At 41.7% G+C, this 16922-nt stretch overlaps 1 protein-coding gene across 1 annotated transcript in view; it reads left to right on the top strand.

Annotated features, from left to right (window-relative positions):
• Window positions 1-16144, top strand: part of cher (filamin A protein cher) — a 35129-nt gene extending 18985 nt beyond the window's left edge. The window contains exons 15-22 of the mRNA XM_022796469.2: window positions 2-191; window positions 562-824; window positions 10881-11616; window positions 11864-12067; window positions 12889-13138; window positions 13271-13766; window positions 13890-14076; window positions 14658-16144. Coding sequence (XP_022652204.1) covers window positions 2-191; window positions 562-824; window positions 10881-11616; window positions 11864-12067; window positions 12889-13138; window positions 13271-13766; window positions 13890-14076; window positions 14658-15451 — 3120 coding nt within the window. The 3' untranslated portion in view covers window positions 15452-16144. The remainder of the gene's footprint in view (window position 1; window positions 192-561; window positions 825-10880; window positions 11617-11863; window positions 12068-12888; window positions 13139-13270; window positions 13767-13889; window positions 14077-14657) is intronic.
• The last annotated feature ends 778 nt before the right edge of the window (window positions 16145-16922 follow it).

Below are 16922 nucleotides of genomic sequence, written 5' to 3'. Positions count from 1 at the left end.
GAATCCAAACGGAGAAGTTCGACCTGCCAAGACCCGCCAGCTACCCGATGGTAAAACAAAAGTTCTTTTTACTTGCGATACCCCTGGCAGAAGCAAGATTGTTACGAAGTTTGACGACAAAGAGGTCAAGCAGTGCTGCTTCCAAACTGATGCGAAGAGAGTTGGCGACCATACAAAATGCGTTCTTGACGGTTGGTATTGCTGTTCCATCCTCCATTAATTCCATACAATTGTTCCTGTATATTTCTTATTAGTCCGTATAAGCCCTTACGTATCGCGCAGAGAATATTGACTCATGCTAGCGTTTCCGTAACATCCTTAACTGAATTAAAACTTATCGAACTGATGGGATCTTCTGACTCCAGCTCACAGCCGCTGATTCTTTTATCAGCAGCAGCATGGGACGCCCATGTACAATCGAACCGTAACCTAATTCACTGTTGCTACCCTGTGATCAGAGAGCTCAGATTCGTTGAACACTTGAGCGTCATAAGCGTGAATAACAAGTTTTGCTGGTTCAACACGTGCGGCATATAGGCTAAGTTGTCCTTCTTTTTTCAGAGAATTCGATTCCAAAGGCTGTGGCCGTCGGAAAAGATTACGAGGTTAAGGTAAATACCCGCACAGCTGGTGAAGGTCGTCTGACCGCTACGATCCTAAGAAACGGGTCGAAGACCAGGAACACTGAAGAGTGCTGCGATGTGGAAACTATTGCCAATAAAGATGGAACCCAGAGTATCCGATTCAAGCTGAAGGAGAGGGGCGAGTATAATTTCGATCTTCGCTTCGGAGGAGAGAAAATTACGAAGACGACAAAAATTGTGGTAAGTGTTATCAGAAAGATTACAAAAGGTCATAATGATCTCTTTTATTTCATAATAGGCACATTTAAACATATAAAAATGTAGTTTCTTCATTTCGCCAATAATAACCCGCACGGGGCGAGTGAGTCAATTATAATTTCAGCTGCCTACTATTCGTCGAATTTCCCTCAGGTAGCTCCATGTGGAGAAAAAACCTTAGCTTCGTCAGTCGGTCCGGTATCTCTGTTAGAAAGATTCGAAATTAACTCTAGTAATGGATCTGTAAACACAGCGGGTTTAGTTTAAGCCATAGTACAGCTATACTCACTTTCTAGATTAGCGTCAACAACAGCGAGCTAAAGGTAACGATGAACTATGAAAGGTCCAGTTGTTATTAGTGATCTGTGTGAATCTGTATTAGTATTAGTAAGTATACTCGACTCGTGCAATAAGCCCTCCATTAATAATAGGAAATTTCTGTCTACTCGAGCAATGAGTTGACACCACGTTTGTGGGCAGTAAAAATTAGAGGCCGTAAAATCGCGCTGGTGATTCTTGTTTCGAGTAGGATATTTTCCAAATATCTTTTTACGCGAAGCCGTTCGTCGTCTTGGCACAGGAATCGGCAACATATTATAGATCGTTGGAGAGAGTATAGGGGCTTCTTTTCAATTTATTGGCTTTTAGCTGCATCAAACAAGTCGATGCCATAAACCTATTATGTTTTCTACTATAATTTAAGCTTACGAAGCTGCGAAGTATAAGAACGCATCTGCAATATTGAAATCTTTTATATAAAACGGCTGTAATTACATATAGGCTATAAGTTACTCGTAGTTGAGTTCGGTGTTTAATGCAAGCATCGTTTCTAGTGTTGTTCACCAGCCGATTTACATTACGGTTAGATGTTATCTGAGTTTCTGCAATGATTCAGGTATAACAAGTTCGCTAATAAAATTAGGAATATGTGAAGTAATATATATTTTAAACCGGGCGTGTATGCAATCCATTTTGTGATGGGTGGGGGTAGCTCCCTGAAAGAATGCTTCGGTAGTAGGGCAAGCACAACTTGAAATATGTGTCTTCAGGTATTATTATTATTCTTCATAGAAGTGGCTTTTTTTTTTTAATTCATACAGCGTTTAGCGACTAGCAGTAAAAATGATAGAATGAGTAAATACGAACATTTGCATCGCTGCAATAGGAATGTTTTCTTTTTTTTTTTTCGTAATTTTTCAAATTAGAATGTAATTAACGAAAGCCAAAAAAAGGGCTCTAGGATATTGAACATAAAAGTAAAGCCGCTATACCTTAGATGAAATAATGTTCTTAATCATATCCTGGAGCATCGTTCGGTTTGATAAAAGTAGACGGACTTGTATCTATCATTCCGCTTGTTTGTCGAAAGATTTAAAGGAACACCTAAAAGCTTCAAGTTAAGCGTGGTCAATTAACGTATTTGTTTCGCGTCTGTGAAACGTATTCTCATATTATGAGATGTCTGTAACAGGGTATCTAAGCCTGTTGACTTAAGGTTGTCCTAACAAAGTCCTATACGCGTTTGTTCGATATCTAGCATGAAGCGAGCCATCAATTTATGCTTGTCAAGATCAAACTACGATCAGCGTAGCGTACGGTCGCGTTTTTAATGAACAGTTGCTATGAATCAAGATCTGATGAATACCTCTCTTATCTTCATACAGGGACATATAAGCTGTGCTTTCCATAACAGGTTAGCTCACAGGTCTCCGTACACCTTTTGTGCGTTAACGTACTTTTTTTTTATCAGCAATAAAAAAAACTAGCACTGCTGCCACTGTCTTCGTCAGTTATGCCTAATCAGATTGATACGGCAGTTGGCTAAGTTCTACCCGGATGATTTGGCAAGCCCTGAAGAAAGGCACTATTGCCAAATAGACATTATAGTATAGCTGATACCCATAACACTTAATTACGCATCGAACAGAATGAGATAGAAAATCTTGCGATAGCCCATAGCGAAGCAACGCTGCGTTCACACTGAGTCGATGGAGCTTTCGATGACAACGTTCTCACCGATGGCCAGCTAGTTAGTTATTACTAGCTTAACAATAGCTTAGCAAAAAAGGTGCCCGTCTTATCTGAACGATCTACCGAGTCTACTATTTATTAACAGCTCGTTTGTCCTCTACTGTTTTATTGTTGGCTTGTTTGTTGTAACTCCATAGTCAACATGTATTTCAGAGATGACTAGAAATCTCAAATAACGATTCCTGACAGCATTCCTTCATTCGATATATTAGAAAGTGTAAAAAGTCATTGATCAGAAAAAGCCATCTGCCTCTAATATAATAAAGACGAAAAAATTTTCCGTGTTGATGCTGCGTGACAAACTTCGAAATTTTCGAAATATTGAAAAGTGATTTGAAGCAAAGCTAGAACAAGCCCGATATCGATGAAAAATTATACTTGTCTGATTGGACCACCAGACTGACTATGCTTATATTAATCTAGCAGTTATGTATTAACAATCTGTGACTCGAAATGGTTCGGTGTTAGCGGTGTTGAATCGTCTTCAGTAGGTGCGGGCGGCAAACTCGCCTAAGCAGGATGTGTCTACTGTCGAGTCCCGTTTCCATATTCGTAATAGATTCGAATCGCCTCTCCCTCGATGTCACGATACTGCCTTTTCAATGCGACTGCCGCTGTCTAGCCAGAGTTCGTCCGTAAAATGACCAACTGGAAAAAAGGAAGCGGCACAACGGTGCGTCGCCCTTCATTATGCTCTGGCGCATTTTCAACCGCACGTGCTGGGTCGGCGTTTCGAGAGCATATCTCATTAGCTGATGCCAGCTCGTCAAGTACCCAATAGAATCTTTCTGTACCTGTACACTGGTACATTTCGAAGAAGTCGCTACGATCAGTAATAGCTTCTATTATGATTAGGTAGTTCTTGAACTGCCGTGGCCCTCAACATCGTAGCATCACTTTCTCGATTCTGCCGAGAATACGTCCATAATATGGAATAAATATTCTGTATAGCTGATACACAATCGTGATAAATGGTCACGCTAAAACCCGTTTACGGTGGAAGTTTCTGAAGTGGATGTATCCATGAGGCCATGGCTGGCCGTATCACTTAGGCTGTCTGTCAGTACTGGAGGCAAGAAAATGCAATAGTTTCGGACGACTATGGATCGGTCGGTTCAATACGGCTCACATGATAATACAAATGCCTCAAAACTATTGGTTTGTTGAGATATTGTTTCAGGTAGCTGTATACAAAACAAAGGTGTTTCTAATTAGGCAGCTGTAGCCGTTCTGAGAATCCGTCAACCCACGACATTGTTGACTATCACCTTTCTGGTTGGTAGGATATCGCAGTTTCATTTGCGAAAGGCTAGCGCTTCAAAAGTCAGCATGCACTAACGTAGACGACAATTATCCCTCGTTCTGTAAATGGCCAGATTGTATGGCAGTGACATGTACACTGGGTAGTTGATAGTCATCTGCAGTAAACGATCTTTTAATGCTGGCAGAATCTCTCATATGTACGGATACGAAGCATCAGATACCAAGTAATACGTTGCGCGGTAGCTTAACGATAGTGCGCAATTTCGTCGATAGCGAAAACAAGTTTAGTTAAGTTACTGTCCAAAGGACAATTCAATAACGTCTACCTGCGAACCAATTAGTAGATTAATGTACACCAGTAACATCTAACGAGATAAGTTGAGCGATATACTAAAGACAGGAGAGAGTTATACTGAGGCAGCTTCTCCTAGCAGCTACAAAGAGGTCTCTATAATATTCAACAGTATCAAATAGATCAGTTTAGAGTTACGCTATGTATTCGTCTATCTGTAACGTCCGGGTAAAAAAACGCGCGTAAGCGAAACTCTCTTTAGAAGACCAAAATCTATAAACACGTTGTCGAGACTATCTATGGTCAGTTTCCAATGAGGGTGCGTACGAAATTACTTTTGTTCGCGTTTACCATCTCACCCGCAAGGTCGTTAAGCTGACGAGATGCCTGAGTAGCAAAGAGGCTCGGCAACCGCCGTTTGTACCCGGGCTGCAAGCACTGCTCGCTTCATGTTCGGGCTGTGACCACCATTTTACAACGATAATGAATGTGGCCAGTTTGGTTTCATGGCTTCTATATCTCGGCTGACTGCTTCGAACAATGTCTCATAACAATGCTATGTAGCGACTGTGGGATTTCGTTGAAGGCAGAAATAATGGGGAAGGTTGGGGAACAGTTTGGGTATCGCTGGTCGCTTATCGTCTATGGCATAGTGCGTGCTACAAGCTTATCGTGAATTTGAAGAAGGTTCTCCTCCAATCGTTTTACTTGGCAATCAGATTGAGAAGACTCCTAAACACAGCCAACTGCTTCGCACGGCCACAACGAAACTTCAGTTGGCCGGGCCTTTTAGCTAGTATCGTCGCGACTAGAAGATTCCGGTACTGCGAAGCCTGCTTCTAAGTAAAAATCAAATGGCTACAATTTGTAGAGTTTTTCCACCTCCGTTTCTCCTATTCGGCCGATGTTTCCGAACTACTTCGCGGTGAAACTGTTCGGTCATGTATAATAGAAGGCTATCCACTCGCTATTTCAAACACTTGTCTCTCATGTTATCATTTCAGTACTGCCTCGCTCGTTGGGCAAATCTAAGTGATGTTCATCTTTATCAAGCATATTTATCGCTAAATAACAATGCGATAATCTTCAGGGGGGACATTCACTACTTAGGTTAGCTTGCCCAAGCATGCTTCTGATGGAGCTTGAATCAATCACTCAGGTATTTGGCGGCTTGCATCCTATGGTCTTGTTTATGTTCTGGTTTTTTTAGGTGGACTGACGTTTAGGTTATAGAGAGAAGCGGTCTGTTTGTAAAAGGCGTCAACCTGTTTGCAAAGATCAAAAAAAAGAATTCGTTTTTCAGCCTTAGCGACACCATTGGACCGGAATTTGCTGAAAGAACAAAAATATGTTCTCTACACGTTTACCGAGTCAACTTCTCAGCCAGCAAGGTTAAAGGTAAAAGGAACCTAGCGGCTGGCTCTATGGCCAGATGCTTTGAAACGGAGTAGTATCCGGGCAGCATTCTATACTCCAGATAACACGCAACAGTGAACTCGTTCGTAATGACCTTTTGTCAGAGTGCAGTAGCCCGCTGATTATTCGCTCTGCTTAATTGAACATACTCGTCTTTTATTATATCACATTAGCTGACTATGATATAGCTTGTATCATATTATTTTACAAGCTTTCGTACTTAAACTCTCGATTATGGAGCATTTGGTTGGCATATCTTCGGAACGTTTTTTCGAAATTTTCTTTTGGACAGAGAAAAGGTTGTTTCTCGATGCTCGCCAAATGTTATGTGTAATCCTGTTGCATTTCCAGGATCTTCCAAACCTTTTGCAGTGAAACTTATTTGACCTAGTCTTATCTGTAAGTAAAGCTAAAGTCCATTAATTAAAGGCAGCCCTAAAATTATCTTGGAACGACAAACTCGCAGGCCTGCAGCCATGCTTAACTCTACGACGAATGAACCCGTCTAGACTTTAAAAACATATAAGAGCTGCTGGCTATTGAAAACGTTTGTTATATGTTTTCTCTTCATTTAGAACCTCTTTTTCTCTTTGCCTCCGACTTAAGATTATGCGTTAGTGCTATGATGATATGCGATAGAAATGCGTGCGTCCAGTTTTAGCAAATTATTGAGCATAAACTTACCCTGGAACTGAAAATTTCGCTTTCTTAAACTACCGTTAAACCCCATCGAAGTAATCCATATAAACCTAGAGAGACTATATATGCTTCATGCGCGAACGCTTTCCTCCCCTTATCACACACAACAAGCTGACCCAATGTTCTAGGCAGAAGAGAACTTCTGCCATTCGAAGAATGTTTATTTAGTCGTAGTATTGAAAGTTATGTTCACGGTTCCCGATGGACCAACGAAATTTTTGACAGGCTCAGAGGGAGATCGATGACACACATCGGTTCTGCTGGAATATCGACACCGAATTGCTACTGATCTCGGGCAGAAGACGAACGATCGGCATTTTGAAATTGCTAAGTCGGCAAATAACACCAAATCGACAACATCAATTTCCAGTGTCGACGATTAGTTCACGTTTTTGAACCCACGTTGAGGAGCAGTAATTTATGCCTGTATAGAGAATCTCGACTTGAGCGCCACTCTGGGTGAGGTCGATGCAGTTATACGAAATAGCACAAACAGATGTATATCTATATTTGCTTGTATCCTTACAAGTAATTTAGGAGAACCTTTCAGTTATAGTAGAGACACTTGCTTTTTTTAAGGAATCGTCAATTTTTTTTAATTACTTTGTTGGTGAAGAGAGTCTTTCCTATAAATCTCTAAATAGTATTTATTCAAACACAAAGTATGCAATTAATTCAAACCTTCACAAATACGTGTTTCTTACCGGTTTGATCCATTTCGAGATTGGATTTTTTTGACTGCGGTTCCGAAAAATGATCTCCAATCCCTTTTTCTTTTTGAAAACTAACTACGATAGTTTTATTTGAATGTGTTTTCCCACAACGCTAACCTTTCCCTCCGCCCTCGTGGCTCTGTCCCGCCGCCTATGGGCAAAGCTGTTGTCGCTTGTTGTTTGTGATCAAAGAGCGTCTTGTTTTCGAGGTGTGCATGTTCTGAAAGCCTTAACGCTGCGTTTTGGTACAGGCGACGGCCCAAATCAAAACGGGAATGTGACAAGTAAAAATACCACGACATTATGAAGCGGGGCCGGGAGACTTGGCCATTGCGTTGGTCTGTGGTAGATTGTCGACTTACCAGAGCGGGCGGAGTTCCGGGCGTCGGGAAAGGGACCCGATCTAGCCGATTACCTATTAGTCTTGGCTCTTTAACGCTCATCCCACGAAAGTCGCGCGGAAACTCGCCCTCACCCGTAGGACTCGTTTGGCCCAAGCACGCCGAATAATTGACTTTGCACTGACCAAGGACAAGAGCCTTAGCAGTTGAGAACTTCGTTTCGACAGGTAGAGACACATGCTTTTCTTGTGCAAAACAAGATATAACCCCCGTGTTTCCTTAGTGAGAAGATCCACGTATTAAAAAGTGTTGGGCATTTTTTCGACCGAAGGAAACAGAGCTCTTGTTCTTGCAGCTTTCCACTCTTAGGGTTGTTGTGCATCAAGATAGTGGGCACACTTATCTCAGTCTAAGCAATGTATAAAGGTGCTTAGACAGTGCGTGAGATAAACCATTCCTCAAGTGATCTCCTTGTACACAGGTTACATTGACAGTGCGTAAGATCACGAAGATAATACCTACAACGCTTCCCTTCAATATCGATAGTTTGCCGGATATACAGTTTGTGTCTATGTGAAATATCGACGTTCATATATGAGTGTATAGAATGAAATGATAGGAGTTTGGATTGACCAGCTAACACTAGTTACTACTGAAATGAGGGAAACACGAACTCGATTGTAATAGAAAATCTTCGTAGCAAACAAATTAGAATATACCCTTCTCAGATTTAAGAGCTTATTTCCTGCATAAAGAATCTGTCTTAATTTAATCGTGAATATTGTTCCTGTGCTCATGCGGTGGCAATGTGTCTAGTTTCTAAATTACAGGATACATGGTGGTCTAAGGTCAAACGCAAACATAGGCATATCTCGTTTTTTGCTGGAATCCAGCCGTTTAAAGCAGTATCTAACGGCGGTACCGGACCTCTAACGCAAAACCTTTATCAAGTTGTGAATATTTCTTTTTTAAGTCGCCGTTGCCTTGGAACTTTACTAGCGTGTATAATTTGTTCCTATTTACAGTAAAAAGTCAGCAGTATTTACCGGAGCCATTGATAATGCCTTTACTTACATTTTACAAGAGCTTCACGCAACAATTTTTGAGATTTACCTACTATGACTTATTTACTTGGGCTTCGCAACTTGATGTAGTCGGTAATCTTTACAAACGATCAGACCTCAGGTCTTGAAAGTGATACTACACGTGACTCAGGCTGGCTCTCAGATCATTATTGTCCATCAATAGCAGCTAAGTTTGTATCCTAATTTATACAAACATCAAGCTAAAGGTGTATAAAGACTTTGAGCAAAATCGTCTCCCGATTTCCGTGTGATAAACTGGTACCTTAACTTTTTTTTTATTTAGAAAACCTTACATATTCTCATTTCTTTAACCTTCCCCGTATAGTATACACTTATGCTTGAAGGGGGGGGGGGGGGAAGACGATTATACGAACAACGTAGGAGGAAGAGGTTGACGCATGTAGCTATAGTAAGGGTCTTTTTTGGCTTCCGTCAAGAACCAGGAAAAAGGAGCAAAAAACTCTGGTAGCTGGAAACTGGAAGCATTATTGTTCCCAGCAGATGCTCGTGTTCAATATCAGTGAAAGAAAGTGCTTGCTTTGTTGCCTATGTCAACAGGAAGTACACCGGAACGAATATAGTTCGTTTTACCTATAAACTGGGAATCTGGGTCTGCACAGAAAGAGTACTCAAATCAACTACATGCATTTTGTTATTCGACAAAGGCGATTTCTCTTCGTCCTAATAGTGACATCATACGTGACGTAAGGTTGCAGTACCATTTTGACCGCTCATTTATGCTCTGTTCTAGCAGAATGTGTCTGACACGTTTAATAACGTACTTCAACATTCAACCAGAGCGTATCTTATCAAATTCGATCGCTAAATTCTGCAAATCGTACGCACTTATCAGCGCTTGGTCCGCCTAGTAACGGCATCGTAGCAGTGGAACGTGACCTGTGTACAGGACAATCTCTCATTAATGCGACGAGTCCTTTTTGTGTCCCGCTGAAAATATCTCGAGAAAGCTAATAAACATTGACAATATTCAGCTTATGTTGACGGGTGTCGAGCAGCAATTTTACCGTGATCGATACGTATACATCCATTATAAAGGTTGTCGTAGCGTTTCGGTATGCAGTAAATCTGAGGATATGCCAGGTAATAGGTCGATTTGGGTATTTCTTGAAGCATATCAGCCAGTCATATGATGTATGACTTTGATAACCGAATGGCTCCGATAATTGCTGATATCAGGTGCACTGAATGTAATCGCGGGATTAAATTTTCCATTTCAATTAGGTTTTTTTAAGATACTCTTTTTTCATTCTAGCTATCCAGTCAAACCCGAGGTGAAATATACCGAAGAACAAATGCAAAACTTTTATCATGCACAGAAATATCGCGCCTCACGATTTCTCCAAGGAGGTGTTGAGATGTAGTCTTATAGGGGCCAAGCAGCCAGGCTGCGTTACTGCTAATACTCTGCGTACGTGGCCTGTTAAAATCCTTTTTGGGCCATCTGTAGGTAACCTGATTAAATTGCCGTCGACTGATTTTGCTTTGAGGCGCCTATTTTGGAAAGCGTTTTTTACATGACTGGGTAGAGCTCATGCTTTGACTGGAAATTTTCACCTTTTTTTTTTTGTATAGATAAATCATCGAAGGATAAGTTTCACTTCGTATGTATAATTACAAAGAGTAAGTACTGTATAAACGAACCTGCTATATTGAAGATCAGCCTAAACAGAATAATAATCGGGTTAATTGCATTGACGCTGCACAGAGATAGACCTTTAACCAGACGCAGCCACATTTAAAGAATACAGCACAATGATAACCTATACTAACGATGGATACCGTACTTTTGTACGTGTAGTATTAGGATTACGGGTATTTTCAGCCTGTTTTTGCACACCCGTTTATTTTACGCTTCGTCGGGGGCCTTGTCATAACGGTTCATACCGTAAGTCTGCAGGTGTAGGAACAAAAAAATCAAAATGTATTAATGTAGTTTAGTATACGATGAAAGAGTTAGTGTAACACTGTAGTTTCTGTAATATGATAGGAGAGCTGCTATCGTATGGTTACATATGAGTTGTTTGGTCTGTTATGCCAATAGTTTTTTGGATTAATGAAGTTAGTTAATTGTATGTTACAGTTTTGCTTTTGACAGTGTCTGCTGTCAAATGATCTATCATAGCGAAAGAGAGATTTATCTTATACTGATCTTTAGATTTTATACCACTTTTTCGCAGACAACTCAAGAAGTCTACGAGGAGACTACAACAACAACTAGCTACCGTAAAGAGACTCGAACTACAAAGAAGTTCCACGGCCTTCAGCTCAACAACCTCCCGACTCGTCACAAGAACAGTGCTGACGTTGACGCGTTTGTTAAAATGCCTTCGGGTGGAATTGACCGGCCGGTGATCGTCGATAATCAGGATGGAACGGTCTCCATTCGTTATGATCCGCGTGAGGAGGGTTGCCACGAATTGCACGTGAAATTCAACGGAGAGCACATTCAGGGATCGCCCTTCAAGTTCAATGTTGATTCCATCTCTTCTGGTTATGTCACTGCCTACGGCCCTGGTCTTGTACACGGCGTTGCCAATGAGCCTACACAATTTCATATTTCGACCAAGGGAGCCACTTCAGGTGGGCTGAACGTTGCCGTTGAAGGCCCAAGCAAAGCCGACATCAACTATCACGACAATCGTGATGGAACCGTCACGGTTACCTACCTTCCAGCTGCTCCAGGTGACTACAAGATCACGATTAAGTTCGCCAATGAGCACATCAAGGGATCCCCTTACACTGCTAAAGTGACTGGAGAAGGCCGCAAGCGTGCTCAGATTTCTGTTGGTCATTCATCCGAGGTATCACTTAAAGTTCAGGACAAGGACATCAAGACCCTCAATGCTTACATCGTCGCTCCGAACGGCCTTGAGGAACCCTGTTTCCTCAAGCAATTGCCTAACGGACAACTTGGTAGGTTGAAAAACGGCTAATTTCTTGGCAACGAACTTCAGTTCTTCTTACTTTTTTAGAGGCACTCGAAACTGAATAGAATGTTCCGACATTGGACTCTCGTTGTATATATATAACTATGTACTTCTGTAACCGTGTTCAGCGCATGACTTAGAACTGTCTGAGCTAGCTAAGAAGCCTTTTTGAATCTTCACAAAAAGATACCTATAACGAAACCCATAGATAACGCCTTGATCGCTCTTTCAAGGTATTTCATTCACCCCACGTCTTACGGGCGAGCATCGCATCCATGTGCGTCGTCAAGGTCAGGAGATTACGGGATCTCCCTTCAAGATTAGCGTTCTCGATTGCGAGATTGGAGATTCGACTCGCGTTCAGACATCGGGCTCTGGGCTGACCCAGGGCATTACCCACAAAAATAATGACTTCGTTATCGATACCAAAGACGCAGGTTGGAATCATTGTATCACATACGCTCCTAATTTAGTTCTGTTTCGCTGTGGGCAATAATAGGCTTTGTCAACAAAATTCCCGTTTTTAATTGTTTCCTTTCATCTTATTCTCCCTTCTCCTTCCTTGCCCCTACGATATCTCACGCTATTTCTCACACCGTCTATAAAATACGTTTCGCTCCATTCAGTTACCCCGTCCGATTTTCCCCCCGATATCATTTTGAGAATGCTGCAGTGTATTGTAGCCTCAGTTGTACTTGTACATTAGGATAGGTAAATATCTTCATTGGAATAGCCTAAATCAGATGCATAGAAGTGTCCTTCCTTTCCTTTTCGGGTTACAGGACCGCGCAAGTACCGAAAAAGGTCAATAACCTGAGCATTTAACCAAACCCGCGTTAAGCTAGGCAGTTTATTAATTTCATGATAAATAAGTATTAGTGATGAATGGTAATAGTAGCAATGTATAATAATATAGAATAGTAGCCTTATATACTGTAGGATACTGAACAAATGATTTCATTTGATTTGCTAATATCTAGTAGATACATAAAAAAAGATAATTGAATCAATCAGGTCATGATTTCTAGCGGAATAGTATAATTCCGAAGCATGCACTTCACCGCATTTAATAGACGAGAAAGTTCACAATGCACGAGAATCAAGTTGAACTCAGCACGATAGAAATTATGATTGGAACTGACTAGGATTAAGTCAGCCCTGGCCTTTCTGACAGTCCAGGCAAGCTAGCTGTGCCTTAGCAAGGCATCAGATGAGTGAGCCGAATCAGCTTTATTATTTTTTATGTGGCAAATTACAGGCTATGGTGGCCTCTCGATATCTATGGAAGGACCTTCTAAAGCTGACATTAAGGTCAAAGACAACGAAGATGGCACCGTAAAGGTGAGTTACATGCCGACCGAACCGGGCTATTACATCCTAAACGTGAAGTTTGCCGACCACCATGTTCGTGGGTCACCCTTCACTGTCAAAGTTGACGGGGAGGGGTCTAACGTACAACGTGAGAGAATTAAGAAGCAACGTGAGGCTGCACCCGTTTCCGACGTCGGGTAAGTTAAGATATTGAGTTACGTCTTAGCTTTAGAAAATGCAATGTACACGTCAGAAGCTTCATTAGGCCAGAGGATACCTTTTCTAATTTGGTGTTCTGTTTGAATGATTATTCTACGTTTAATTTACAGCCAAGAGTGCAAACTGATCTTCAAACTGCCAAACGCATGCGCCATTGACATGGACGCTAAAGTGCAGGGCCCTGGGGGCGACTCGAACGCCGCAACGATCCGCGATGCAGAGGATGGCGCATATGAGGTCAGCTTTGTGCCCAAGGTAGCTGGCATCCACCATGTAACTGTGCGTCATAAGAAGTTCCATATTCCTGGCTCGCCGTTCCAGTTTACTGTTGGTCCCCTCAGGGACTACGGTGCTCACCGAGTCCATGCTGGCGGTCAAGGTCTAGAGCGTGGTGTAGCAAATGAACCATGCGAATTCAATATTTGGACACGCGAAGCCGGCGCGGGCGCTTTGGCCGTATCAGTTGAAGGCCCATCGAAGGCTGCTATCGACTTTAAGGACCGCAAAGATGGTTCATGCTACATCTCATACAAGGTAGCTGAAGCCGGGGAGTACCGCGTCGGTATCAAATTCAACGATCAACATATTCCCGATTCGCCATTCAAGGTGAGATCGTAATTCCGTACATTGTTTAGAACTGGTTTTGAGCCTTTGCATTTATTCTGTTTAAGATGTCGAGATGACTCGGAATGACTTTGTCACTTTTGCGTTTGTTTTGCATCACGTTAGGTTTACGTAATGCCGCCTGTGGGAGATGCTGCTAAGATCGAACTAGCTAATGTTCCTGAGAATATCAAAGTTAATACGCCTGCCAACCTGACACTTCGGATGAACGGTGCTAAGGGAACCCTTGACGGCGAAGTTGTCGATCCTTCAGGCAGGAAGGACGACGCCTTTATGTGTTGCCTTGATTCCGGTAAGAGAACTAATAATTCTAATATTACATATGAAGTGTTGAGCTTCAATTATTATGTGGTCCGAGTTCTCACTGCGGCACTGAACTTTTGATGATTTGAAGGGAGGCGAGTGCAGTCATGTCATGATAAAAAAAGCATCCGCATTAACTGAACCGAAAGCTATACGATCAAATAACTGTGAAATTGTACAACTCATTAGTGAAACCTTGATTTATTTTCATAATTCTCCCGTACTTCCATATCGCTTTAGGAAGTTTGTTCAGTACAAGGTACATATAATGTATCAAGACAAACATTCAAAGAAGAAATCCTTTGGAGAGGTTTAACTTTCGTTGTGTACACGTTAATAACGTGAAGTGATTACAAAATACTGTAATACGTTTTCTAGAAAATATCTTTTTGTTCATGTAAATGTCTTGTTAGTTCATAGTTATTGAATAGCTTTGCGTGAAACATGTTTATGTTTATACATTCATTCCTTCATTTTATACAGTACACTTGCAGTATTTGTGGGCGTTGGTGAACTGCAGGTAATATTTTGTAAGTCATAACAATGTTCTGCACCTTATGGATGTTACAGAGGAATGGGCTCTACGTTTCGTACCTAAGGAGAACGGTGTGCACAATATTCATATTCGATGCGAAGGAGTCCATATCCCGCAATCGCCGTTCCGGGTGCTCGTCGGCACTGACGACGCTGATCCAGCAGCCGTAAATGCGCATGGCCCTGGTCTGAGGGAAGCCATTGCTGGACACAAGACCGATTTTATTGTCGACACCACCGCAGCTGGTATCGGCAAGCTCAAGGTGCAGGTGGATGGTCCCACTAAAGTATCCATGGACTGCACAGACGTCGAAGAAGGCTACAAAGTGCATTATACTCCCTTGGCCCCTGGCGATTACTTTATCGCAGTAAAGTACAACGGATATCACATCTCGGGATCACCATTTAAGGTTACTGTGAGTGGCGAAGCTGCTCGCACGTCGGCTGGCGGTTTGGTAGCCGCCAACGTCGCTGAAACGGCAAATGTCGAACTCGACACCGTTCGTAAGGTCGGAACTACTAAGGCAGATCGCCTGCCAGCATTCAAATCGGACGCATCGCGATGCACCTCAAAAGGTCTAGGACTAAAGAAGGCCGTCATGGGACGCGCTAACACCTTTACCGTCGATTGCAGCAACGCTGGCAATAATATGCTTTACTGCAGTGTGTTTGGGCCTAAAGGGCCTTGTGATGAGACGTTCGTCAAGCACATGGGGCGTAATATGTATAACGTTTCCTACCAGTGCAAGGAACGGGGCGATCACGTCATTATAGTTAAATGGGGAGACGAAAATATTCCCGGATCCCCATTTAAAGTTATCTCAGGTTAAACTGCTTGTTTCTTACGTCTACCAGTACGCGAAACTAAGGATTTGAAGCCCGCTGAATGTTACGTATATCTGAGAATGAACCAAAAAAACTCCATACAGGAAAAAATCACAATCATCTATGACTCACTAAACCCTCTAATGAGATAGCTCATGACATTGTTGTGATGTGAGAAAATATGCAAACGGTCGGACAGAGGTCTATCTATTACTCAACCTAATGTCATCCTCTTCATAGTACAGTGATCGCCTCAGATATACCATTGTTTTTGCTCACATACATACAAATAATAAACGAAATAAAAACTACAATGACTAAAAATAATAATAACAATAACAATTACAGTAGTACAATGAGCGGACGAGTGTGCCACATATAGCGGCTCTTATCTACGCAATAAAACTGCCTGCTACACATAAAGTCAATTTGGATTTCATATATCTTCATTCATTAGGCAAAGCATATATAAACGTCCCATAGACAGGTCGAACTGTCGAACGCTGATTTATGTCTGTAGGCGCTAACAAACAATTGGTTTACATTATGCAACGGTACGGTACGATAGGCACGATAGACACACGGAAGCAGCTCTCAAACAGCAACGTACCTAGGCACAATATAAGGTATGACACCACGCTTGTACTTGATGCTTTTTTGCCATGGAATAAATCATCCTGGTCCGTTTCGGAATCAAATGAGTGTTTTAGTGTTCGGGCAGCACCCCTTGTTATCAATCGTTGATCTTAGCGAGACAAAGTTCTACAAATAGATATTTTCAGATAATTCTTTGATTATCTCATCTACTGGGATTGCAAACGGTCTTCGGCCTTCGTTGAAATTTACCCCATGATGCAATCATTTTTTCGCATATTATTACAAACCGCAATTGAAGAACAGGTGTTAAGTTTATCAGAACTGAAACAGGCTATGGTAAGCAACCTTCAATGCGGTTCATGATTTCACCATTTGGATTACTTCGCGAGAACTACTTATTGCCATCGTGTCATCTTCTGCCCACTATCCTTTACCTATTCTAGCGACTCCTACAGCTTTGAAGGATACGCTAGCATAGACATCTACTCATTTCGATCCAAACGTTTTTCTGTTATTTTTGTCTAGTCAACAACACGTCGCACACACACACAATATATAAATACTTGATTCATTACCTATTTCAAAAATAACATATCTATCCAGAATTTTGCCTCATATGGCCTGCAACAGTATTACATCTCGTAGGGTAAGAAAAACATTTTAGTTCTGCCAGTATAAGGCCCGGTGATTTTGTAAACACGATTACAAAAAAATTCACCTTTTACATATAATCGAAGAAATGTAAGGCCCACTGAATCCATCCAAAATAATTCCAAAGGAATATGGAAGTAACAAGAAATTCTTTTTGCGAGTCAAACGCCCTCCGTAGGTCCTGGAAGGCTGCAACAACGAACGAGACACGAAACCCTTCGCTTACGC

The sequence above is a fragment of the Varroa destructor genome, unplaced genomic scaffold (assembly GCF_002443255.2).
Source record: "Varroa destructor unplaced genomic scaffold, Vdes_3.0 BEIS01000003.1, whole genome shotgun sequence".
NCBI lineage: Eukaryota > Metazoa > Arthropoda > Arachnida > Mesostigmata > Varroidae > Varroa > Varroa destructor.
This window is presented reverse-complemented; position numbering and strand designations above follow the sequence as displayed.